The sequence below is a fragment of the Balaenoptera ricei genome, chromosome 9, assembly GCF_028023285.1.
Source record: "Balaenoptera ricei isolate mBalRic1 chromosome 9, mBalRic1.hap2, whole genome shotgun sequence".
NCBI classification, from domain to species: Eukaryota; Metazoa; Chordata; class Mammalia; order Artiodactyla; family Balaenopteridae; genus Balaenoptera; species Balaenoptera ricei.
Window position 1 is genome coordinate 105,900,323 of NC_082647.1, and position 24,133 is coordinate 105,924,455.

Consider the following 24,133-nt stretch of genomic DNA (forward strand, 5'->3'; position numbering starts at 1 on the left):
GGCAGCTGTGGAAGGGAAGGCAGGCTGGTGTGCGGCCCAGGCGGGGGTGAGGTGAGGCCTTTTCAGGAGTTCTGCTGGAAAGCGGAGAAAGATGGGTAGGCCTGGGGGAGAGGAAGAGGAGTCAAGAGAAGGATCTCATTTTCAGGGGAAAGAAATAATCACACGCTTGCTGCCAAGGATGATGGTTGGAAATGGCACGTCCCAGCTGGAGGGGAGAGGGGGTGCCCCGCGGGCAGTGGGCAGTGGGACCGGCTGGGCTGGGCAGAGGGAGGTCCCCGGGTGGGGGGGGAGGGACAGACGAGGATTCCCTTGCGGCCGGAGGAGCACCCCAGGCACAGGCTTGTGCGCGGAGCTGGCTTCGACTCCAGAGTGTGAGGGGTGAGGGGGCAGGGGACTGTCCTGTTGGGCTGTGGAGTTTCAGCTGGAGAAGGAAGAGGGCTCGAAGGGCAAGCCTTCCAAGGGTGGGAAAGGTGCAGGACTGAGGTCCTGGCAGGGCCCTGGCATCCAGGGCAGCGTGGGCTGTGGGAAGGTCCTCGGGGGCCTGGATGCTGAGGCCAGGTGCGGGCAGGTACAGGGAGGCCAGGTGTGCGGGGCCGCTGGGTGTGCCGCGGCCTCTGCAGCGGGGGGCCCTGCCCTTGCCCAGGGCCTCTGTGTGTGTAGTGCTGGCAGGGACGCCGGTGGGGTTGGTGAGGGCTTGGCACTACCAGGACGCCCTGTGGTCCCGCGGCCACGTGCTCTGGGGTGTGGCACTCAGCCTCCACCCCAGCACGTACCCTTCCCCGAGCTCAGAACCCTCTCAGCCTGTTTCCCCCATCACCGCTCCTTCTGCCGGTGTGAACCAACGCCCCCTCGAGGCTACACCCGCCGCAGGTGACCTCTGGGCCAGTTTCTCTCTGCCTTGTCACCCTCGTCCCTGATCACTGATTAGGAAGCCAGTCTGGAAACCTCTCTGTGCCCCATGGGGGCAGGGGCTCCGCCTCTTGTCGCTGCTGTGTGCCCGTCACCGTGGCTGCTGATCTGGGGGTGTGTGCGAATGCAGGGGGGCAGGTGTGCCGGCAGCTTTGCCGTCTTGCGGACAGCCTCCTCTTCTGCTCTCCTGCGGGAAGATCGCTGGGGCGCGTGGAAGCACCCTGGGTGTGTGAACGTGAATGCAGAGCCCCAGGCAGGGGAGACCCGCCCGCTCCCCAGATCGCTGCTTCCGCCTCGCCCTGCCCGCCAGACTCTAGCTGTGGGGTGTGCCATGGGGCTGTTTTCCATGGGAGCAGCTCAGACAGGGTGGCAGGGCAGCTAGGTACTCAGTGACCATGCAGCTGGGCCTCGGTGTCCCTGGGGGGTCACCATGGCCGGAGTGAAGGGAAGGTGTGAGGCAGGTGGGTGTAGAGGATGTGACAAGGTGGGGCTCCCGGTGACCCAGCCCGCTCCCACTCTGCTCCTGATTTTTCCCTTGACCAAACTGCCCAGCCTCTGCTGGCCCTTCTGCCCCCAGCCCATGCCTCACCTCTCTGCCCAGACCTCAGTAGGGACCCGCACTTTCCCCTGTTTCTGCCGCCAGCCACCTGAGGCCCTGCTTTCTGGAAAAGCCGCGTCTGCCAGGTGTGACCTGTGGCGTCCTGCACCCTGTGCTGAGCTGACCCCGGGCACCTGGCCCCTCAGTTGGACTCCTTGTCCTCGACAGTGACAGCTGGGGGTTTCACTGCAGGGGTCACGGAAGCTGTGGGGCTGACGGGCTGGAGGGCATCTCGGGAGAGGTGTCCTGTGTGTTATGTGTTCTGTATGTTCAAAACCTTAAATAGAGGCTGGGGGCTTCCCTGGTGGCGCAGTGGTTGAGAGTCTGCCTGCCAATGCAGGGGACACGGGTTCGAGCCCTGGTCTGGGAAGATCCCACATGCCGCGGAGCAACTGGACCTGTGAGCCACAATTACTGAGCCTGCGCGTCTGGAGCCTGTGCTCCGCAACAAGAGAGGTCCGCGCACCGCGATGAAGAGTGGCCCCCGCTTGCCACAACTAGAGAAAGCCCTCGCACAGAAACGAAGACCCAACACAGCCATAAATAAATAAATAAATAAATAAATAAATAATTTAAATTAAAAAAAAAAAAATAGAGGCTGGGAGGGGCGTGCAGAAGCCGCAGGTGATTAAGGGTCTGCTGGGAGAGAAGCGCATTTTGTGCAAAGACTATTGTTTGAATTTTTAGAAACGTGTTCACTACTGCCTGTGGGCGTTTTAAACATGCTCAGTACGCATTTAAATATTGACTCCACCAAACTACAATTTATTGTTTCATATACGCTGGTCTTCCCGTTGCCACCAGAAAAGTGCCTTCATCAACAGATTGGCATGAGCTGATCCCAAAGTACAGCAGATGGTCCCTTAGACACAGAAAACACTGCCTGGTACGGGGGCCAGTGCGGTGCACCTAGGTGCAGCCAGTGCCGGCCACTGTGCCTGTGAGAGGGGACACAGGCGTTGAAGATGCATTTGTGTTCCAGCCCCGCACTGGGTTAAAGCGTGGACGCTCCGGCTAGCGGGACGCTCCGATTTGGAGGTGTTCAGGGGCACAGCGAAGATGATCAGGGTCCCATGGAGATGGTCGGGTCACACGGAGACGTCCAGGTCACGTGGAGATGGTTAGGTCACAATGAGGTGTTCTGGGTGACAGTGGGCACCATTTTTATAGGGCTCTCGGCCACTCTCTTAGACCCCTCTCAGGGTGGCCGTCCCTTTCTCTGGGCGGCAGAGGCAGGATCCAGGAGGTGATTTGCAGGAGCATGTCTTGCACACGATCTGTGTGAGGTGTAAGCGTGTGTCCCTCCTCTTTGCCAAGTGTACGTGAGGCAAGCCGTCCCTGCTGCGCTCGCTGGGAGTTCACTCCCCTCCTGGGGGGTTTAGGGAGGTGACCACTGTGTGCTGGGGTCCTGCAGATTCCGGTCCCTCGGCCTGTCCCCTCCCGTGAGCAGCTCTCGTGTCTCTAGCTGGACGTCACCGCCGACCACGACCTCCCGGCTCTCCCCCCTCCCTGTCCCTCAGCTCACCCTGTTCGGGCTGCCTTCCCCGTCCCTGCCTGGGCTCTGGCAGGAGCCCTCTGACCGCAGACTGCTGTCCCACCTGCCACTGTGTCTGTTGTCCTGTGTAGTTGTTGGTGGCAGTCAGTCCTGGGCGGGGAGTGTTTCTGGTTAATCCATGGGCAGCAGAACCTGCAGGAAATGCTGGAGTTTAATCAGACACAGAATTATCTATTTTTGCAGCGACCGTGGGCAGCAGTTTGTATACGGCCTGTAAACACCGCAGCTCCGCAAGGAGGTGGGTGGGTGTCTTCTCTCTCTCTTAGTGGCCTGGGGGCCCCAGGGGGATGTGCTGGGGCCCTGCTGGCCCGTGAGAGGCACCCCTGTCTGGCCCTGGACCCTGTGGCCGCGGGAGGTAGGGACAGACCCGCTGAGGAGGCCGAGCAGGGGGCGTGAGGTCTGATCCTCCCCCACGTCTGCCACTCTGTGCGGTGCGACCTTCATCCATCACGGGTTCCTGTGAAACCCCCGAGCTCAGTCCTGGGCGGTCTGGACTGGACTTGGGTTTAGGCAGGTGAAAGCAGGAAGCGGTAAAACACCGCCGTCCTCGGGCTCCCTATCTTAACCCCCGCACGCTGCGTCCTTTCCTGGTCGAGCAGGTCTCAGCCTCGAGTCTGAGCCATGGCTGCCCTGGAGGGGTCCTTCTCGGCCGGGCCCCTTTCTTGCTTCTTGTCTGTTGACGCGGAGTGAGAACCCAGGGACGTTGGAGGGACACTGCGTTTTCTCCATCTTCATACACAAATCACAGGTGTTCAGTTCATACCCAAATGCCACTCTTTCTTTTTAATCAACTCTCCTTCACTGCTTCTCTCCAGAACTTTCCATGTTGCCTTTGTGGGAATAACCACTCAGTCTTCACGTTCAAAACTTCTAGGTGTAATGGTTTCCTCGGGTTGTTGTAACAAAGTGCCCAGACTGGGTGGCTCAAACAACAGACATTACTTCTCACAGTTCTGGAGGCTGGTTTCTCCCGAAGACTTTCTTCTTGGCGTGTCGACGGCCGTCTTCTCCCTGTGTCCTCACATCGTCTTCCCTCCGTGCGTGTCTGTGTCCTGATCTCCTCTTCTTATAAGGACACCAGTCATATTGGATTAGGGCCCAGCCTAATGGCCTCATTTTAACTTGATTACCTCTTGAAAGACCCTGTCTCCAAATACAGGCCCACTCTGGGGGGTTAGGGGTCAGGACTTCCACGTGAGTTTTGGGGGACACACCTTGCATCCTTTCCTACTGTTCCATTATGTGACAAGCTTATAGCACAGGTGACCCCTGCACAGGGTGAGGGATGAGGCCTGGCTCGTGGCCGTGTGAAACCGGCTTGGCACTGTGGGTCTGGCTGGCGTGGTCATTTCATGGGCTGGTGGTCGGAGGACGCGTAGGAGCCTCTGCTGAGCTGGGCCCCTGTGTGTAGCCCTCTGCAATGTTCTCTCCCCTCCAGCTCGGTGCCAACGCCCTGCTCTTCCTTGGCGTGAACATGTACGGGGTCTTCGTGCGGATCCTGGCTGAGCGCTCCCAGAGGAAGGCCTTCCTGCAGGCCCGGAACTGCATCGAGGACCGGCTGAGGCTGGAGGACGAGAATGAGAAGCAGGTCAGTGCCCGGGGTCTCGCCCCGAGGGACGTGGGGGGCCCGGGGCGGGGGGCACGGAGCCGCACAGCCTTCTCACCGAGGGCACTGGGAGTGAGGCCCAGCCTGGCCCGCCTGGGAGTCGGGTAGGGGCCTCAGGCCCCCGCTGGCCCCTCTGTCTCTGTGGACCAGCCCCCTCGGCCGGTCGGAGGAGAGGGGACAGCTGCGGAGGAGCACCTTGGGAACAGAGGCAGAAGAACTGCCACCCTTGGTCATCCCTGGGCCTCGGTTTCCCTGTTGGTGACATGAGGTACGGGGCTGTGGACGAGACGCCCAGGAGGCTTTGCAGGCCTCACTGGAGGCAGAGGAGAGCTGGGCTTGGTGCCGCTGGAAGGGCTGACTTGCTGGGAAGAGATGGTCACCATGTGAGCCTGACACCCGCAGCTTGGCTGAGGCTGCAGGGAGAGCACCCTGCCCGGCTCCTGCCACGCCTGCTGGGGTGGCAGCACCGTGCCCTGTGACCTAGAGGCTTGGAGGGAGCCGGGTGGCTTCCCACTGCCCCAGCTACCGTCACCTGCGTGTCCCGGGCTCACCCCTCTCGGCGGCGTTTCCTCTGCTGCGGTCCTGGGGCCGCAAGGATGCTCCAAGAGCCCTGGGCGAGGCCTTTCGCCGGGAGCACCCGGACTCCTGTGCTTTACCAAAAGTGCTGACGGCGGAGGCTTGTTTTCCGGGGGGGTGGGGGTGGATGGGATGGGTTTATAAACGAGATGCTATTATTATTGTAAATACAAGGCATTAAGTAAAGACTGTACATGTAAAAATGCACGCACACATTTCCATTTATAGGTATTATAATGATGCCTAGTATTTACTGTACAAGTCGGATATCACTTAGAAACAGATGGCGTGTGTATGTTTAGATCATGTGTGTGGATCAGTGGGTGGCTTTGTCTGTGGGTGGTGTATGTGTGTGGGAGATAATGTGTCTGTGAGGCTGTGTGCACTCTTGTGCATGTGGGCATGTGTGTGTTGTATGTGCACATGCATGTGCGCATTTGTATGTGTCTGTACACGTGTGTGTTTGTGGATATGTGGGGCATGTGTGCAAATGTATATGTGCGTATATGTGTGTGTGCGTGCATGTCTGTGTGGGTATATACATGTGTGTGGATTTGCATTCACGTGGACTGTGTGTGTGCATGCCTATATGTCTCTGTACACACCGTGTGCACGTGTGTGCGCTTGTGGATGTGTGTGCGTATGTGTGTATGCGTGCGTGTGGATGTGTGTGTATAAGTGTGCTGGCACACACATGCACAAGTATAAAGAACACGTCTCCTGGGGCTGTGCACTGAACGTTTTCCCCACGCCAGCATCATCGGCGCTGATGGGGAGTCTTCGGTGCTAAGAGGCCCTTGAGCTTGGTGTCCTTACCTTCGTCACCTCCCCAGGATCCCAGAAGTGACTCTTCAGAGTCCTCTCCCCTTAAATACGTCGCCTGAAGTACTGGAAAAATCGACGTGGGGGCCATTCTTGTGTGTTTCTGAATCTTCCTTTTCTTTCTCTCTATTTTTCTCTCCTCTCCATCTCCTTTCGAATATCTTCCTTTCCCACTTGCTTCAAAAAATCACTTTCTTAAAAAAGAGTATTTATTTTTACTGAAGTATAGTTGATTTACAATGTTGTGCTAGTTTCAGGTGTACAGCAAAGTGATTCACTTATACATACATATATATCTACTTTTTTCAGATTCTTTTTCTACATAGGTTATTATAAAATATTGAGTAGAGTTCCGTGTGCTATACATTAGGTCCTTGTTGATCATCTATTTTATATATAGTAGTGTGTATATGTTAATCCCAAACTCCCAATTTATCCCTCCCCCTCCTTCCCCTTTGGTAACCATAAGTTTGTTTTCTATGTCTGTGGGTCTATTGCTGTTTTGTAAATAAGTTCATGTGTATTGTTTTTTAAGATTCCACATATAAGTGATATCATGTGATATTTTTCTTTCTCTGTCTGACTGATTTAGTATGATAATCTCTAGGTCCAGCCATGTTGCTGCAAATGACATTATTTCATTCTTTTTTATGGCTGAGTAATAGGCCATTGTATATATGTACCACATCTTTTTTTTTTTGAATTTTATTTTATTTTTTTATACAGCAGGTTCTTGTTAGTTATCGATTTTATACATATTACTGTATATATGTCAATCCCAATCTCCCAGTTCATCCCACCTCCACCACCCGCTCCCCCGCCCTGCCACTTTCCCCCTTGGTGTCCATACGTTTGTTCTCTACATCTGTGTCTCTATTTCTGCCTTGCAAACCGGTTCATCTGTACCATTTTTCTAGATTCCACATATATGTGTTAATATCTGATACTTGTTTTTCTCTTTCTGACTTACCTCACTCTCTGTGACAGTCCTTGGGTCCATCCACGTCTCTACAAATGACCCAATTTCGTTCCTTTTTATGGCTGAGTAGTATTCCATTGTATATATGTACCACATCTCCTTTATCCATTCATCTGTCGATGGGCATTTAGGTTGCTTCCACGACCTGGCTATTGTAAATAGTACCGCAGTGAACATTGGGGTGCATGTGTCTTTTTGAATTATGGTTTTCTCTGGGTATATGCCCAGTAGTGGGATTGCTGGGTCATATGGTAGGTCTATTTTTAGTTTTTTAAGGAACCTCCATACTGTTCTTCATAGTGACTGTATCAATTTACATTCCCACCAGCAGTGCAAGAGGGTTCCCTGTTCTCCACTCCCTCTTCAGCATTTGTTGTTTGTAGATTTTCTGATATGATGCCCATTCTAACTGGTGTGAGGTGATACCTAATAGTAGTTTTGATTTGCATTTCTCTAATTAAATTAGTGATGTTGAGCAGCTTTTCATGTGCCTCTTGGCCATCTGTATGTCTTCTTTGGAGAAATGTCTATTTAGGACTTCTGCCCATTTTTGGATTGGGTTGTTTGTTTTTTTAATATTGAGCTGCATGAGCTGTTCATATATTTTGGAGATCAATCCTTTGTCCTTTGATTCGTTTGCAAATATTTTCTCCCATTCTGAGGGTTGTCTTTTCGTCTTGTTTATAGTTTCCTTTGCTGTGCAAAAGCTTTTAAGTTTCATTAAGTCCCATTTGTTTATTTTTGTTTTTATATCCATTACTCTAGGAGGTGGGTCAAAAAAGATCTTGCTGCGATTTATGTCAAAGAGTGTTCTTCCTATGTTTTCCTCTAAGAGTTTTATAGTGTCCGGTCTTACATTTAGGTCTTTAATCCATTTGGAGTTTATTTTTGTGTCTGGTGTTAGGGAGTGTTCTACTTTCATTCTTTTACATGTAGCTGTCTAGTTTTCCCAGCACCACTTATTGAAGAGACTGTCTTTTCTCCATTGTGTATCCTTGCCTCCTTTGTCATAGATTAGTTGACCATAGGTGCGTGGGTTTATCTCTGAGCTTTCTATCCTGTTCCATTGATCTATATTTCTGTTTTTGTGCCAGTACCATATTGTCTTGATGACTGTAGCTTTGTAGTATAGTCTGAAGTCAGGGAGCCTGATTCCTCCAGCTCCATTTTTTTCCCTCAAGATTGCTTTGGCTATTTGGCTATTTTGTCTCCATACAAATTTTAAGATTTTTTGTTCTGGTTCTGTAAAAATTGCCATTGGTAATTTGATAAGGATTGCGTTGAATCTGTAGATTGCTTTGGGTAGTATAGTTATTTTCACAATATTGAGTCTTCCAATCCAAGAACATGGTATATCTCTCCATCTGTTTGTGTCATCTTTGATTTCTTTCATCAGTGTCTTATAGTTTTCTGAGTACAGGTCTTTTACCTCCTTAGGTAGGTTTATCCCTAGGTATTTTATTCTTTTTGTTGCAGTGGTGAATGGGATTGCTTCCTTAATTTCTCTTTCTGATCTTTCGTTGTTAGTGTATAGGAATGCAAGAGATTTCTGTGCATTAATTTTGTATCCTGCAACTATACCAAATTCATTGATTAGCTCTAGTAGTTTTCTGGTGGCATCTTTAGGATTCTCTATGTATAGTATCATGTCATCTGCAAACAGTGACAGTTATACTTCTTCTTTTCCAATTTATATTTCGTTTATTTCTTTTTCTTCTCTGATTGCCGTGGCTAGCTAGGACTTCCAAAAATATGTTGAATAATAGTGGCGAGAGTGGACATCCTTGTCTTCTTCCTGATCTTAGAAGAAATACTTTCAGGTTTTCACCAATTGAGAATGATGTTTGCTGTGGGTTTGTCATATATGGCCTTTATTATGTTGAGGTCGGTTCCCTTTATGCCCACTTTCTGGAGAGTTTTTATCATAAATGGGTGTTGAATTTTGTCAAAACCTTTTTCTGCATCTGTTGAGATGATCATATGGTTTTTATTCTTCAATTTGTTAATATGGCATATCACATTGGTTGATTTGCATATATTGAAGAATCCTTGCATCCCTGGGATAAATCCCAATTGATCATGGTGTATCATCCTTTTAATGTGTTGTTGGATTCTGTTTGCTAGTATTTTGTTGAGGATTTTTGCATCTATATTCATCAGTGATATTGGTGGGTAATTTTCTTTTTTTGTAGTATCTTTGTCTGGTTTTGGTATCAGGGTGATGGTGGCCTCGTGGAATGAGTTTTGGAATGTTCCTTCCTCTGCAGTTTTTTTCAAGAGTTTGAGAAGGGTGGGTGTTAGCTCTTCTCTAAATGTTTGATAGAATTCACCTGTGAAGCCATCTGGTCCTGGACTTCTGTTTGTTGGAAGATTTTTAATCACAGTTTCAATGTCATTACTTGTGATTGGTCTGTTCATATTTTCTGTTACTTCCTGGTTCAGTCTTGGAAGGTTATACCTTTCTAAGAGTTTGTCCATTTCTTCCAGGTTGTCCATTTTATTGGCATAGAGTTGCTTGTAGTCTCTTATGATGCTTTGTATTTCTGTGGTGTTCGTTGTAACTTCTTTTTCATTTCTAATTTTATTGATTTGAGTCCTCTCCCTCTTTTTCTTGACGAGTTTGGATAAAGGTTTATCAATTTTGTTTATCTTCTCAAAGAACCAGCTTTAAGTTTTATTGATCTTTGCTATCGTTTTCTTTGTGTCTATTTCGTTTATTTCTGCTCTGATCTTTATGATTTCTTTCCTTCTACTAACTTTGGGTTTTGTTTGTTCTTCTTTCTCTGGTTCCTTTAGGTATAAGGTTAGATTGTTTATTTGAGATTTTTCTTGTTTCTTGAGGTAGGATTGTATTGCTATAAACTTCCCTCTTAGAACTGCTTTTGCTGCATCCCATAGGTTTTGGATCGTCGTGTCTTCGTTGTCATTTGTCTCTAGGTATTTTTTGACTTCCTCTTTGATTTCTTCAGTGATCTCTTGGTTATTTAGTAACGTATTGTTTAGTCTCCATATGTTTGTGTTTTTAACGTTTTTTCCCCCTGTAATTGATTTCTAATATCACAGTGTTGTGGTCGGAAAAGATGCTTGATATGATTTCATTTTTCTTAAATTTACCGAGGCTTGATTTGTGACCCAAAATGTGATCTATCCTGGAGAATGTTCCATGTGCACTTGAGAAGAAAGTGTAATCTGCTATTTTCAGATCAATGTCCTATAAATATCAATTAAATCTGTTTGGTCTATTGTGTCATTTAAAGCTTGAGTTTCCTTATTAATTTTCTGTCTGGATGATCTGCCCATTGGTGTAAGTGAGGTGTTAAAGTCCCCCACTATTATTGTGTTACTGCCGATTTCCTCTTTTATAGCTGTTAGCATTTGCCATATGTATTGAGGTGCTCCCATGTTAGGTGCATATATATTTATAATTGTTATATCTTCTTCTTGGATTGATCCCTTTATCATTATGTAGTGTCCTTCCTTGTCTCTTGTAACATTCTTTATTTTAAAGTCTATTTTATCTGATATGAGCATTGCTACTCCAGCTTTCTTTTGATTTCCATTTGCTTGGAATATCTTTTTCCATCCCCTCACTTTCAGTCTGTATGTGTCCCTAGGTCTGAAGTGGGTTTCTTACAGACAGCATATAGATGGGTTTTGTTTTTGTATCCATTCAGTGAGCCTGTGTCTTTTGTTTGGAGCATTTAATCCATTCACATTTAACGTAATTATCGATATGTATGTTCCTATTACCATTTTCTTAATTGTTCTGGGTTTGTGTTTGTAGGTCCTTTTCTTCTCTTGTGTTTCCCACTTAGTGAAGTTCCTTTAGCATTTGTTGTAGAGCTCGTTTGGTGATGCTGAATTCTTTTAGCTTTTGCTTGTCTGTAAAGCTTTTGATTTCTCTGTTGGATCTGAATGAGATCCTTGCCAGGTAGAGTAATCTTGGTTGTAGGTTCTTCCCTTTCATCACTTTAAATATATTGTGCCACTCCCTTCTGGTTTGTAGAGTTTCTGCTGAGAAATCAGCTGTTAACCTTATGGGAGTTCCTTTGTATATTATTTGTCATTTTTCCCTTGTGCTTTTAATAATTTTTCTTTGTGTTTAATTTTTGTCAGTTTGATTACTATATGTCTCAGCGTGTTTCTCCTTGGGTTTATCCTGCCTGGGACTCTCTGTGCTTCCTGGACTTGGGTGGCTATTTCCTTTCCCATGTTAGGGAAGTTTTCGACTATAATCTCTTCAAATATTTTCTTGGGTCCTTTCTCTCTCTGTTCTCCTTCTGGGACCCCTGTAATGAGAACGTTGGTGTGTTTAATGTTGTCCCATAGGTCTCTTAGGCTGTCTTCATTTCTTTTTATTCTTTTTTCTTTATTCTGTTCCGCAGCAGTGGATTCCACCATTCTGTCTTCCAGGTCACTTATCCATTCTTCTGCCTCGGTTATTCTGCTATTGATTCCTTCTAGTGTATTTTTCATTTCAGTTATTGTATTGTTCATCTCTGTTTGTTAGTTCCTTAATTCTTCTAGGTGTTTGTTCTTTAATTCTTCTAGGTCTTTGTTAAACATTTCTTGCATCTTCTTGATCTTTGCCTCCATTCTTTTTCTGAGGTCCTGTATCATCTTCACTATCATTATTCTGAATTCTTTTTCTGGAAGGTTGCCTATCTCCACTTCATTTAGTTGTTTTTCTGGGGTTTTATCTTGTTCCTTCATCTGGTACATAGCCCTCTGCCTTTTCATCTTGTCTGTCTTTCTGTGAATGTGGTTTTTTTTCCACAGGCTGCAGGATTTTATTTCTTCTTCCTTCTGCTGTCTGCCCTCTGGTGGATGAGGCTATCTAAGAGGCTTGTGCAGTTTCCTGATGGGAGGGACTGGTGGTGGGTAGAGCTGGCTGTTGCTCTGGTGGGCAGAGCTCAGTAAAACTTTAATCTGCTTGTCTGCTGATGGGTGGGGCTGAGTTCCCTCCTGTTGGTGTTTGGCCTGAGGCGACCCAGCACTGGAGCCTACAGGCTTTTTGGTGGGGCTAATGGCAGACTCTGGGAAGGCTCATGCCAAGGAGTACTTCCCAGAACTTCTGCTGCCAGTGTCCTTGTCCCCATGGTGAGCCACAGCTGCCCCCTGCCTCTGCATGAGACCCTTCAACACTAGCAGGTAAGTCTGGTTCAGTCTCCCCTGTGGTCACTGCTCCTTCCCCTGGGTCCCGATGCACACACTACTTTGTGTGTGCCCTCCAAGAGTGGAGTCTCTGTTTCCCCCAGTCCTGTCGAAGTCCTGCAGTCAAATCCTGCTGGCCTTCAAAGTCTGATTCTCTAGGAATTCCTTCTCCTCTTGTGGGACCCCCAGGTTGAGAAGCCTGACATGGGGCTCAGAACCTTCACTCCAGTGGGTGGACTTCTGTGGTATAAGTGTTCTCCAGTTTGTGAGTCACCCACCCAGCAGTTGTGGGATTTGATTTTATTGTGATTGCGCCCCTCCTGCCATCTCACTGCAGCTTCTCCTTTGTCTTTGGATGTGGGGTATCTTTTTTGGTGAGTTCCAGTGTCTTCCTGTTGATGATTGTTCAGCAGTTAGTTGTGATTCCGGTGCTCTCACAAGAAGGAGTGAGCGCACGTCCTTCTACTCTGCCGTCTTGAAACTGTACCACACCTTCTTTATCCATTCATCTGTCAAGGGGCACTTAGGTTGCGTCCATGTCTTGGCTATTGTAAATAGTGCTGCTGTGAACATTGGGGTGCATGTATCTTTTCAAATTATGGTTTTCTCTGGATCCACTTTCTCTGATTTTGTCTTTCATTTCTTTTCTTACTCTTGCTGCCTTTCCTATAGACTACCTAGCATCTACCTTTAAAACATTTTCGAATGCTTGGTGTGCCCTCTGTCCCTCTGGTGGGTCCCATCTATTGATGGCGAGGATGCTGGCCGTGGTGTGGCCACTCTTGCTGCCTGCATGTGCGGGTTCTGCAAGTGCACATCTCTCCCCCTGCACCCACACTCCCGTCCAGGGAACACAGTGGCCGAGCAAGCGCTCCTGCTTGCTGCGAACCTAGCCTTTGCTGCTGTACGTGTGTCACTTCTCTGCAGCTCCGAGAGCAAGGAGCTTCTCAGTCCCACAGCTGAGGAAGCCCAGACTCACGGAGGCTCAGAGGCGGGTCTGAGTTCTAACCGCTGACCTGATGTTCTTAAGCAGGAAATCTGCAAAATGGTAAATGTCACCCAATCCCATCAGCCCAGCTGAGTGCTCTGTATTTTCAAGTTTCCGTCCTTATGCACATTCTCTCCCCTCATCGTTGTCGTTTGGTGTATACATAATTTTATTTTCTGCATTTTGACTTAACATTTCCCACAGGTGTACCACTGGTGCTCTAAAGGTAACCTAAGACAGCTGCTGCTTCCTCACCTTCATGCAGGTCTCCGAATCTGACTTTTAGACACCATGTTTTCAAAAATGCTTCTTTCTCATAAGCATCTTTATTCATATAGATGTGAAGTATCCTTGGTTACATTCTCAGGAGTGCAAATATTACAGTGTCGTTTCTCTCCGTGTCCTGGGTATTTTCCAAAACATGTTGTGCTTCATTTTATCTTATAAGTAATACTTAGTTACACCCAGCTCTGGGTAGCAGTGGTTGAGTAGGGTCCTGGGGCCGACAGGGTCGGCGTCAGAGGGAGCCTGCCAGAAATGCAGATTCTCAGGTCTGCCCGGTCCCATGGCTGTGAAAGCTGGGGTGGGCCCAGCATTCAGGGCTCTGGTGTGTATCCCCAGTGTTGCACGTGACCCACTTTCTCCCTCCCTCCGTCCCTCCTTCCCTCCTCTCTTCCTGTTAGAACTTGGTACCCCCCGTTTACTCAGATGCCGGTTCCTCGTGCGGTGGCCTCTTTTCCACGCGTGTTTACCGGTTGTATTTCTCTGTGGAGCGCGTGTTCTGATCCTCTGCCCGTTCATGCTCTGACTTTCCTGTGGGTTTGAACGAGAAAGGCTGGTGTTCCCCAAGTCTGTTCCTCTAGCTCTGCTTTTCTTTGTGTAAAACCTCAATCTTTCGCATATTCCAGCGTATCAATCGTCTTCCTCTGTGGTTTCATCTGTTGCTGGGACAGCTGAGCACACGAAATACAGAAGTGCGGATGCGTCACCCCCGTGAGTTCCCCCGGCTGGTCCTGAGAGGGGGCGAGGCAGTATCCTGACTTGCTGTACTTTTTTGATTGGAACCCGCGGGTCGTATCACAGGACAACTCTCTCCCTGGGAGGCCTTGTCCCTGGCACTCAGGTTACTCCCTGCCTCCGGCTGGGACGACTGTTTTTAGCTCAGGGAGCCCTGTCTCTTTGGGGGGCAGAAGGCGAGCACTCGGGCTCAGCCACCTCTTCAGGGCTCTCAAGCACCAGTCGGCACTCGGTACCTCAGAGCCTGCCAGGGGACGGCCTGGCCAGGCCAGGGGAGACTGCAGGTGGCCAGGCAGCTCTGCCCAACTCACACCTCTGTGTCAGTGTGAAAACCGCAGCCCCCTCAGTTGCAGGTGAGGGACACCCTGACCATATGGGCTTGTCTGTGTTTCCATGCTTCAACTCAAGTAACAGAGCAATCCAGTTCCATAGCCGCTTCCGGAGTCTTCTCCAGGCCCTGACCCAGTAAGGCGGCACCCTAGGTGATGTGAGGGGATATTGGTGGATGCACCCTGGGTCTGGAGGGGGGTTCTGGGTGATGCATCCTTGTTCTGGGAGAGGATGCTGGGGACGTGGCCCAGTTCTGGGAGGGAGTGGGGGGGCGTCCAGCTCCAGAGGGACCACTGTGTGGCGGCAGGTGTGCCCCACTGGCTTCTAGGGGGAGGCAGGGAGATGCCGGGTTTGGGCTGCAGGGGCTGGGAATGGGGTCCTCGAGCAAGGCCGAGTCAGGGAGGCGCATGAGCGGTGAGACGGGGCGGGGAATGTGCTTGGTGGTCGAGGGGCGGCGTGTAGTTTGTTGTGGCCTCAGCTGTAGGAAATGGGAGCAGGTGAGAGGGAGGCAGGGCTTTGCCCTCTGTGGAAGGTGGCGCACCAGACCACGCGGCGGGGCCCCTGATGTGTCTGAGCAGGACAGAGAGCTGGTCAGACGCAGGTTGTGGGGGGGGGGTCAGTGCGGAGGTAGGACTTGCCCTAGAAGTCGGGCAGGTTGTTCTTTCCTCTCTCCCCGGATGAGTGTCCACCCAGGTATGCCGAGGAGGCTTCGGCAGGCAGGAGAAGACTGTGCTTCATGGCCCGAAGCACGCGTTTCTCCGGAGCCCCCGGAGACGTCCTGTCTCTGGGATGCACCTGCAGGACAGGCTGCGTTTGTGTGGCCACCACTGGCCGGCCAGGGTTTGCGGGAGGGGAGAGTGAGGGACCTGCTTTGAAATGCAGACACGCAACCTCAGAACCCTCGCCTGTCCCAGCTGCTGGACCCTTTTGTTCCGGGACAGGATTCAGCCGATGGAAACTGTTGAGAAGCGTGGCTCCCACTGCAGAATACCGGGCAGTAACTTAGACGGGATGCGCAGGCCCTTCCCCACTCTGTACAGATCTCATGCCAACGTTGTTCTCGCCCAGGTTGATCGGTTGCTTCTTTTTTTATTGAAGCCTAGTTGGTTTACAATGCTGTGTTAGTGTCAGGTGTACAGCAGAGTGGTTCAGTTACGTAGATTTTCGGGTGAGCTTCACCTCAAACCTTGGGGAGAGTCTCTGACCATCTTAGGTAAGGATGCCACTGTGAGCTCTTACCTCTCACCCGCCTGCAGCCAGGAAGGACCCGTGGGCAATCCGTGCCTGTAATCACTGATTTTTGCAGCAACACTGAGAAGATGGTGATAATTGCGCCAGAAATCGGGAGCATCTCCTCCCCTCCTATATGGTTCAGAACTAATAGCCCTGCAGTTGCTATTTTAAAAGAAAAGTCCAACTGCTTTGGTTACAAAATCTGAGTGTTTCTTTATCTCCTGCCCTGCTCCCTGCAGACGCGGACAGGCATGGTCTCCCCAGACCAGTCTCCAAGTTCAAGGCCTCCTCCAACGTTTTCACAAGTGGGAATATTAGAAGCGTTCTGTCCTCCTCAGGGCAGCCCGCAGAACCAGAGGGGCTGGAGAGGATGGGCAGGGGGCCTGTCTGCTTCATTGGACACACTCTCCTTCTAGAAGGTTCTCTGCTATATTTTGAAGTTGTCAGTGACCCCTCCTCCCACCAAATCAAAACAGACAGCGGCCCCTACGCAGGGCTGCCCGACTCTGTCCTGTCCCGTGGGGCTGTGGCAGAAGAGAGGAACGTGCTTGATCGGAAGGTGTTCTCTCCTCTGGGTTCTTAGATCTTTAAAACTAATTTCAGGCCTCTGTGTTGCAGTTAAGCATGTAAAAACTTGGTTCCGTTTTGTAAATCTGAGAACTGGGGCTGGTTCGGAGAATTTAAATGATGTGGGAAGGCCAATAAAGCAAGTGACAAAGCCGTTGGTGGCAGAGTGAAGAGAGCAGAGGCCAAAGCCCAGAATCCCCCCCAAACCAGCTGTGGCCCGCTTTCTCCCTTTACAGCCTCGTGTCTCTTCAGCCACAAAAAAAGGCTCACATAGGTGTTTTGGGTTGGTTGATATCTGGATTAAAATATTCCAAAGGGCTGTGAGGGGTCTTTTAACAGGACTCTTTCAGTTTCAGACAAAAGCATCAAAAATTGGTTCTTTGACATAGAAAAACTTTAGAGAGACTGACCAAGAAGAAAGAGCAGACAAGATGATTCGGGATGGGAAAGCACGCGCCCTAGGGATAAAGCCAGGTTAAAAATAGATGAGAGGGAAATACTAAGAGGTTTTTCTTTTTTTTTTTTGCCAGAATATTTGAAAACTTAGACAAAATGGACAAATTCCCAGAATGGTGTTAGTTACTAAAACTGATTCTAGAAGAAAAAGAAAGCCTGAAGCATCCTATGATCATTAAAACGATTGAGTCAGTAATGAAAAGTTTGCCAAAAAGTCATCACCAGGCCCCAGTGGTTTGACAGCTGAGTCCTACAAACTTCGAAGGAAAACACCTTTCCAAGCTGATCATCCATAGGACAGAAACTCCTCTTGAGTGCAGGATAACCTTGCTCATGATTCTGGAGGATGGAGCTGGGATTCCAGAATCTCAGTTATGCAGGTCAGACTGACATGCAAGGGAGCAGCCCCTGTGTCCCCAGTCTTGCGTTCGTGAGTGGTGTCAGCCCCGAGGCCCTTTGCCTCTTGGTGCCTGAGTGGGTTGGGAGAGACCCAGCTGGAATTCCTTTGGGAGTGGTCATTCATGACTGCACATCTGAATGCTTGGCCTACGGCTCTGGAGACCCTGGGATGGAGGGAACCTGGTCTCAGCAAGATGTGGTGTAACTGGATGGGAGACAGAGAGCAGCAGTTGGCCCCTGTGGGGAGGCCCAACTGGAGGATGGGCGTGTCCGAGGGGCATGCTATGTGCAGGGGCGGGTGGGACGTGCATTGGAAGAGTATTTGGTTGGGGCTTTGAAGGATGTGTAGGAGTTTGCCAGGTAGGGGTGGGAGATGGGGAGCAGTAGGTGGCATTCATATAGTGAATGGGGGTGGGGCGCACACGTATTATTTTCCGGTCAGGGGTAAGCTGCAGCTCTGTCTTCCTTCAGCTTGGTGAGAGTTGGGATAGAGCTGGAAGGGCCGCTCCACTGGGGCACAGGGACCACCTGGGAGCCTTAGGTGATCACAGCTCCCCACCGGCTTCTAACCCTTAGGTCTGAGCCTGTCAGAGCTGGTGATCATAGGGAGGGGGGTGAGAGGCCTCTGAAGGTCACCCCTTAGCTCCTTGGTGGCCTCCTTTCCTGCCGTTCCCCATAGCCGAGCCAGGGAGCCTGGGCTTGCAAGGTCCTACCCCTGAGATCAGCCTCCTTGCCCTGACTGCAGAGGCCACTGCTCCAAAGGCCCTGATATTCCTCAAATACCATTATTAAGTCGTAATTCTAAAATTACACACAGCTGTTTACAAAGCACATATTCAGTTGTCATCCTAACATGGTAAATGGGACAATTTTGATTTCCCATTGTCAGGAAATTTATCAAGAGGAAGCAAGTTTCCTTTTCAGTGATACAGGATGGAGTTTTAAAGAGGTCTGACTCATTCACAGCATCTTTTGAAACCACTATAGTTGTTATTTATTTTTAATTTAAAAAAGCCTATTGATCTATAGTTTATGTATCAGTACTATTAAGTTCAATTTAAAGTTCAAAACAACTAAATGGTTTTTTTGATATTTTGAGTGTGTAACCATCACAATAATCTAATTTTTGAATATTTTCATTGCCCCAAAAAGAAACCTGTACCCATTCGTGGTCACTCCCCATCCACTCTTCCCAGACCTAGACACCACTAATCTATGTTCTGTCTCTGTGGGTTTGCCTGCTCAGGACATTTCCTGTATCAGTCAATGGAATCACACAGTATGTGGCCTTTTGTGTCTGGCTTCTTTCACTTTGCATACTGTTCTCAGGGTGCATCCACGTTGTAGCATGGGTCAGTGCTTCATTCCTGTTATAGCTGAGTAGTATTCCACTGTGTGGATGGACCACGCTGTTTATCCATTCATCCGTTGATGGACGTCTGGGTTGTTTCTTCTCTTCTATTATTTTTCCCGTCTGTTTTCTCTGTTTTTCAGTTTGGTTAATTTCTACTGTTTTGTCTTCAAGTTCACTAAGCTTTCCCCTGTCCTCCCCATTCTGATGTTGTTCCCATCTGTTGAGCTTTTTATTTCAGATTTTTTTCCAGTTCTAAAATTTCCATTTGATTCTTTTTTTGTATCTTCTATTTCTTTGCTGAGAGTTTCTGTTTTATCACTTTTTCAAACATGTTTGTACCTGTTCATTGAATCATTCTTAGCACGACTGCTTTAAAATCTTGTTAGTTATTCTAATTATTCTGTCGTTTGGTGTCTGTTGATTATCTTCTTTCGTTGAGATTGTTCTGCTTCTTTGTATGATGAGTGATTTCTGATTGGAACCTGGACAATTGGGGTATTACGTATGAGACTCTGTGTCTTCTTTGAACTTTTTTCTTTTTTTGGCTGGTTTTCTGTGACTTCACTTGGCAGGGGAAAGTGGGGACCACCACCCCAGTACTTCCTAGTGGGGGTGTAAGTCCAGGCTCCACACTGGGCCTCTGTTGGGGTTCATGGGGGTGGGGATACCTCCTTACTGCTGTGCAGGAGAGAGTTCTGGCTTCTGACTTGGAAGGAGGAGCAGGAAAGCCCTTGGTCTTCACTGACAATGTGGAGCAGGGTGGGAGGTGTGCCGTGTGTTACCAGATGGGGGAGACCAAAGGCAGGGGTCCCCTGCATGGCCTCTCTGACACCCCAGCCTGGGGTTGGTGCTTCCTCACAGCCTGGAGAGGGTGGAGGTTTGCAGATTTTTTTGGAGGTGTGCCTGGAGTGGGACCGTTATTGTATAGCAGTTTTCTCACGAGGCTGCCCCTATCCTGATCCTTTGATTAGAGAGAGCCGACTTTTGTTGGAGCTTACTGCCATGCCTGTCGGCATCTCTGGGCCACCCACATCCCCAGCACTCAGTCTGGGTTATGTGAGGCAAAAAGAAAGTCCAAGGACTTATCTCCATGCCATCCCTGGTCCTGAGGTTTCTGCCACCTCCTCTCTGCCTTTCAGAGCCTTGGATGACTGTTTTATGTGTAACATCCTGGACTTTTGGTGTACTTAGTGGGGGGAACAGGGAAAAGTACGTCTCCATCTTTCCGGAAGCAGAGTCCTCACAATTGCTGTTTAAATATCTAATGTTTATTAAGGATAATACGTTTAAGTCCCATTTTGATAATCAAGAAAAACACTGAGGTTTTTATATAGCCTTCATAGGACCCTGGGATATTTTATATGATCCATATTCATAAATTTGTCCCTTTGATTTCTGGCTTTGTATCTTATTTCACTGGTTAGAACTCATTAACGTAGCTGTCTGCTCCTAATGTAATGTTTCATTGCTGCCTGAGGCTTTAGGGCTGTGCTTGGAATTGGATGTGGATTTCAGGTCTTATCTTTAGGATGTCAGTGAGCTACTTTGTCTTAGGTTGTTTGCTGGGTTTTTTTTTTTTGTTTTGTTTTTCATCAAGGTTGGGTGCTTGATCTTTTCACATGGCTGCTTTGCTCCCTGTGGGAGAGGTTGTGTACTTCTCTCTAGTCTTGATTATTAATGGTGTTGGCTTTAGGCACTATCACTAATCTTGTGGATGGAGTTAATGCTGAGCCCTTGGTCAGAAATATGACCTGCAGTTAGGAACTTCATATGACAGTGGCTTATCCAAGTGCGATAACTCTTTTCTCTTACATACGTATTCCAGGGCAGGCACTTTACGGCTGACGTGGCAGATCTGATCCACGCAGCCCTCACAACCCAGTCTCCATCTAGTTAAATGGTCTGCCATCGCTAGTGTGTGGCCTTCATCCTCCTGAACAACGATGGTCGGTATAGATCCAGCCATCATGACTGTATCCCCAGCAGCAGCAGAGAAGAGGGAAGAAGGACAAGCTGTCTTTAGGGAATATTCCAGAAGCTTCCACTTGACCCTTCAACTCCTATCTCCTTGGCCACATCTAGCTGCACAGGAGGCTGGGCTATGTAGTCTTCATTCCAGGTCTCCAAGTCCCCCGGTGAGAATAAGGGGCTAGACCGTGGTGCTGGTGGTGGAGAAGGGATCTGGGGGCAGCACTGACTCCGCCACAGCCATCTGTCCGGCACCCCTCGCTGCGCTGGGTGTGCACACCTGGGCCACCAGCAGCCTTCTCCCCTGTCCTCTGGGATTGGCACCTGCCCCCTCATCACCTCTTGAGTCTGGGGCCGGTCAGTGTCTCTCTGCCTTTTCAGTCCTTCCTTCCCTCCTGGTGGCTGCCTCGGTTTCCCTGTTCTAACTCCAGACGGTGCCGGGCAGCCGAGGTGATGGAGAGGCCAAGAGTGGGGCGGGCTCCCCTCAGCAGGGGTCCCCGGGGGGAGGCTGTGGCTCGCTCAGGGAGAGCGGTCGGTTCCGAGGCTGTGAGACGGGGCGTTTGCACATCACCAACGGTGCAGGAAGGAGTGAGATGGGCGCCGGGGAAGCACAGTCTCGCTTGTTTGATTTGGCTTGGGCAGCACCTGACTGGTTTTCCAGGTGCAGGCGACAGATTTCAAAGATGCAGGAGACAAGAGAGCGAAACCGTGAAGAGCTGTCACTGGAGGTGCTGGGAGGCGTGGTACCGAGTAGGGACCCCTGAGGGTCAGCCAGGGCCTGAGATGTTCGTCCCCTTCTCAGAACACCCTGCTGAGGAAGTTGGCGTGATTTTCGCCCTGACAGACGGGATGGGATTGTGACGGAGCTTGACTCACCGCTCCGAGAGGCAGAGCCAGGATGTGAGGCCAGGCAGCTGTCTTGCAGGCCCTGGGACTCGCCTTTCCCCCGACACCTCTGTGCGGGGCTCTGGGGCGCAGGAGCCCAGGGTTGTAGACGCCCACGACACTGGGACTGCGGGAGAGGGCACAGCTGCCCTGTGTGTCCCCAGCGCCCTTCCTGGGCGGCCTGCCCTCTCGTCCAGCTGCTTTTGTTTTCCCACCTTGCATCTCAGGGCGGTGACAGTTTCTGGAAGCTTCCAGGGGGTCCTTTGATGGTGGCCCGAGTGAGTCCCCTGCCAAGTTCCCTCCACCTCGGGACAGCGGCCACCTGCAGAGGCCCCTCTCCATGGGCCGTGCTCGCGCTTGTCCCCAGAGGCCCCTCTGCTAAGGAATGGCCGACGTCCTCCCATGCAGGCTCAGGTCACACACCAGCTCCCGTGCCCTGGGCAGTGGGGCTTGCTGTCCCTGAGACTGTCCCCGAACACACGCTCGGACTGGCACTTCTGTCTCAGAGGGTCCTCTCCCCGTGTGCCCGTGGACAGCTGTGGTCTTGCGATGTCCCTCCTGAGTGTGGAGGTCTGTCCAGCCTGGAGCCGCGTGGGGACCACAGTGGGTGGGCGCCCAGCATAGACACGGGCCTCGCTCAGGACCCAGGGCCCCGGCCACAGCCTGGCTCGCCTGGGCAAACACGCTCGGCTCCACCTGGCATCTGGCGGGCCTGGGCCTGGCCGCCCTCCTCAGAAGCGTATGCGGGGATGCGTCGCCTGGGGACACTCTTCCAGTGCATCAGGTACAATTTGTCACCTGGAGCCAAGGCGGTCGAGCCCTGACACCCACACCCCAGGCTGGGAGGGGGGCTGGGCTTTCAGGGTCTGTGACTGTTGTCCCTGCTGCTGCTCTGATTGTCCTTCAGAGGATGTCACGCGGAGGAGCGTCTGCTCCCGGGCAGGGATGTGGTCTCACGCCGCAGGGTGGCCCTGCGGTCCAGGGGGGTCTCCGGGCCTGGTGGCTGCACCCGGACCCCGCGCCGGGGGTGGGGAGATGCCAGGCACCCACGTGGCCCCACCTGAGGCCCCTCCACTCACCGGGCAGGCCGAGGCCCAGGGGCTGCTGGAGGGAGGGAGGGGCTTCCTGTGCCCCCTCCCTGCCCCATGTTCACCCTTGTAAGTAGGATGTCCTACCTGATTCCAAGCAGGATCTAAATTCCGTTCTTTGTTTTCTTTCTGAAGCAGAGTGGGAGGGAGGGGCTGTGAAAGGGATTGAGGGAGGAGTGGGGCCTCACTCCAAGTGTCTAGAACACGGTTTCTCAGATACAGTGTGGCCAGTGGGGCTGAGGCCAGGGGCGGATCCACCAAGAGGAGGAGAGGTGGAGGCCAGAGGAGGAAACCGAGGTCCAGAAAGGGCGACAGCGTCCCCAGGGTGGCACGGCTCCTGTGGATAAGCCCAGACGTTTGCTCCATCCTCTGGTGGGGACGGGGTGGGGAGGAAAATGTTTGTCTCCCGCAGATCAGGGGGAAATCAGAAGACAAGACCGGGAGGAAACGCCACACTATATCCAAAGCCACTCACCTCTGTGCGACCATGGGCCCCTGTCTGTTGGGGCACAGGTGCTTTCGTAGCCCACCTCGAGGTCCCTGTTGGGGCCGCGCTGGACCGTGGTGTGAGGAGCGAGGCAGGACAGGTCTGCTCGGAGGCAGCGACACTCCCTTCCTGTGACCCACTGCTCGCCGAGGCTGGGGCGCACGGGCGGGCCGGGTGTTCCGGAGGCGATGCTGGCGCCTGCCCAGCGCTGTGCGAGCGAGTTACCTGTGCAGTGACAGTCCGGGCCTGCGCGCACGACCCACCGAGACTCGGGCTGGGAGGGTCCGTGGGACTGGACCACGTGCCGGTCATGTGTGAGGAGGGTCCGAGGCCCCTCGTGGAGGGCAGCTTCTCGGCACCAAGGTCACTGGGGTGGGCGTGTCAAGGAATCACGGGTTGTGGGGAGCTGCCGTGTCACGTGGGCCTGTCTCTCTTGTCCAGGAGCGGCTGCTCATGAGCCTCCTGCCCCGGAACGTCGCCATGGAGATGAAGGAGGACTTCCTGAAGCCCCCGGAGAGGATTTTCCACAAGATCTACATCCAGCGGCATGACAACGTGAGGTAGGGCTGGCACTGGCCTGGCCCTGCGATGGGCCTAGGGAGCAGAGGCGGGAGGTGATGGAGGTGGGAGGGGATGGAGGAAGTGGAGGTGATGGAGGTGGGAGGGGATGGAGGAAGTGGAGGTGATGGAGGTGGGAGGTGATGGAGGTGGGGGGTGATGGTGGAGGTGGAGGTGATGGCAGAGGTGGGAGGGGATGGAGGAAGTGGAGGTGATGGAGGTGGGAGGGGATGGAGGTGGGGGGTGATGGTGGAGGTGGAGGTGATGGCAGAGGTGGGAGGGGATGGTGGAGGTGGAGGTGATGGAGGTGGGAGGGGATGGAGGAGGTGGAGGTAATGGAGGTGGGGGGTGATGGTGGAGGTGGAGGTGATGGCAGAGGTGGGAGGGGATGGAGGAGGTGGAGGTGATGGAGGTGGGAGGGGACGGTGGAGGTGGAGGTGATGGCAGAGGTGAGCAGAGGGCCCTAGTTTAAGGGAAGGAGGGAGCAGGTGTGGGTTAGGAGCCCAGGTGAGCACTTGCCCAGCAGGGAAGCAGCTCCCACAAGGGGGGTGTGTTGGCTTCTCGGGTGATGCATTTCACAGCTGCCCTTTCCCATTTTCTCATT

General features: G+C 51.1%; 1 protein-coding gene across 1 annotated transcript in view; it reads left to right on the top strand.

Moving 5' to 3' along the window:
* ADCY1 (adenylate cyclase 1) overlaps positions 1–24,133 on the top strand; it is a 122,044-nt gene that overhangs the window by 17,061 nt on the left and 80,850 nt on the right. Inside the window, exons 2-3 of the mRNA XM_059932901.1 lie at positions 4,501–4,650; positions 23,413–23,531. Coding sequence (XP_059788884.1) covers positions 4,501–4,650; positions 23,413–23,531 — 269 coding nt within the window. The remainder of the gene's footprint in view (positions 1–4,500; positions 4,651–23,412; positions 23,532–24,133) is intronic.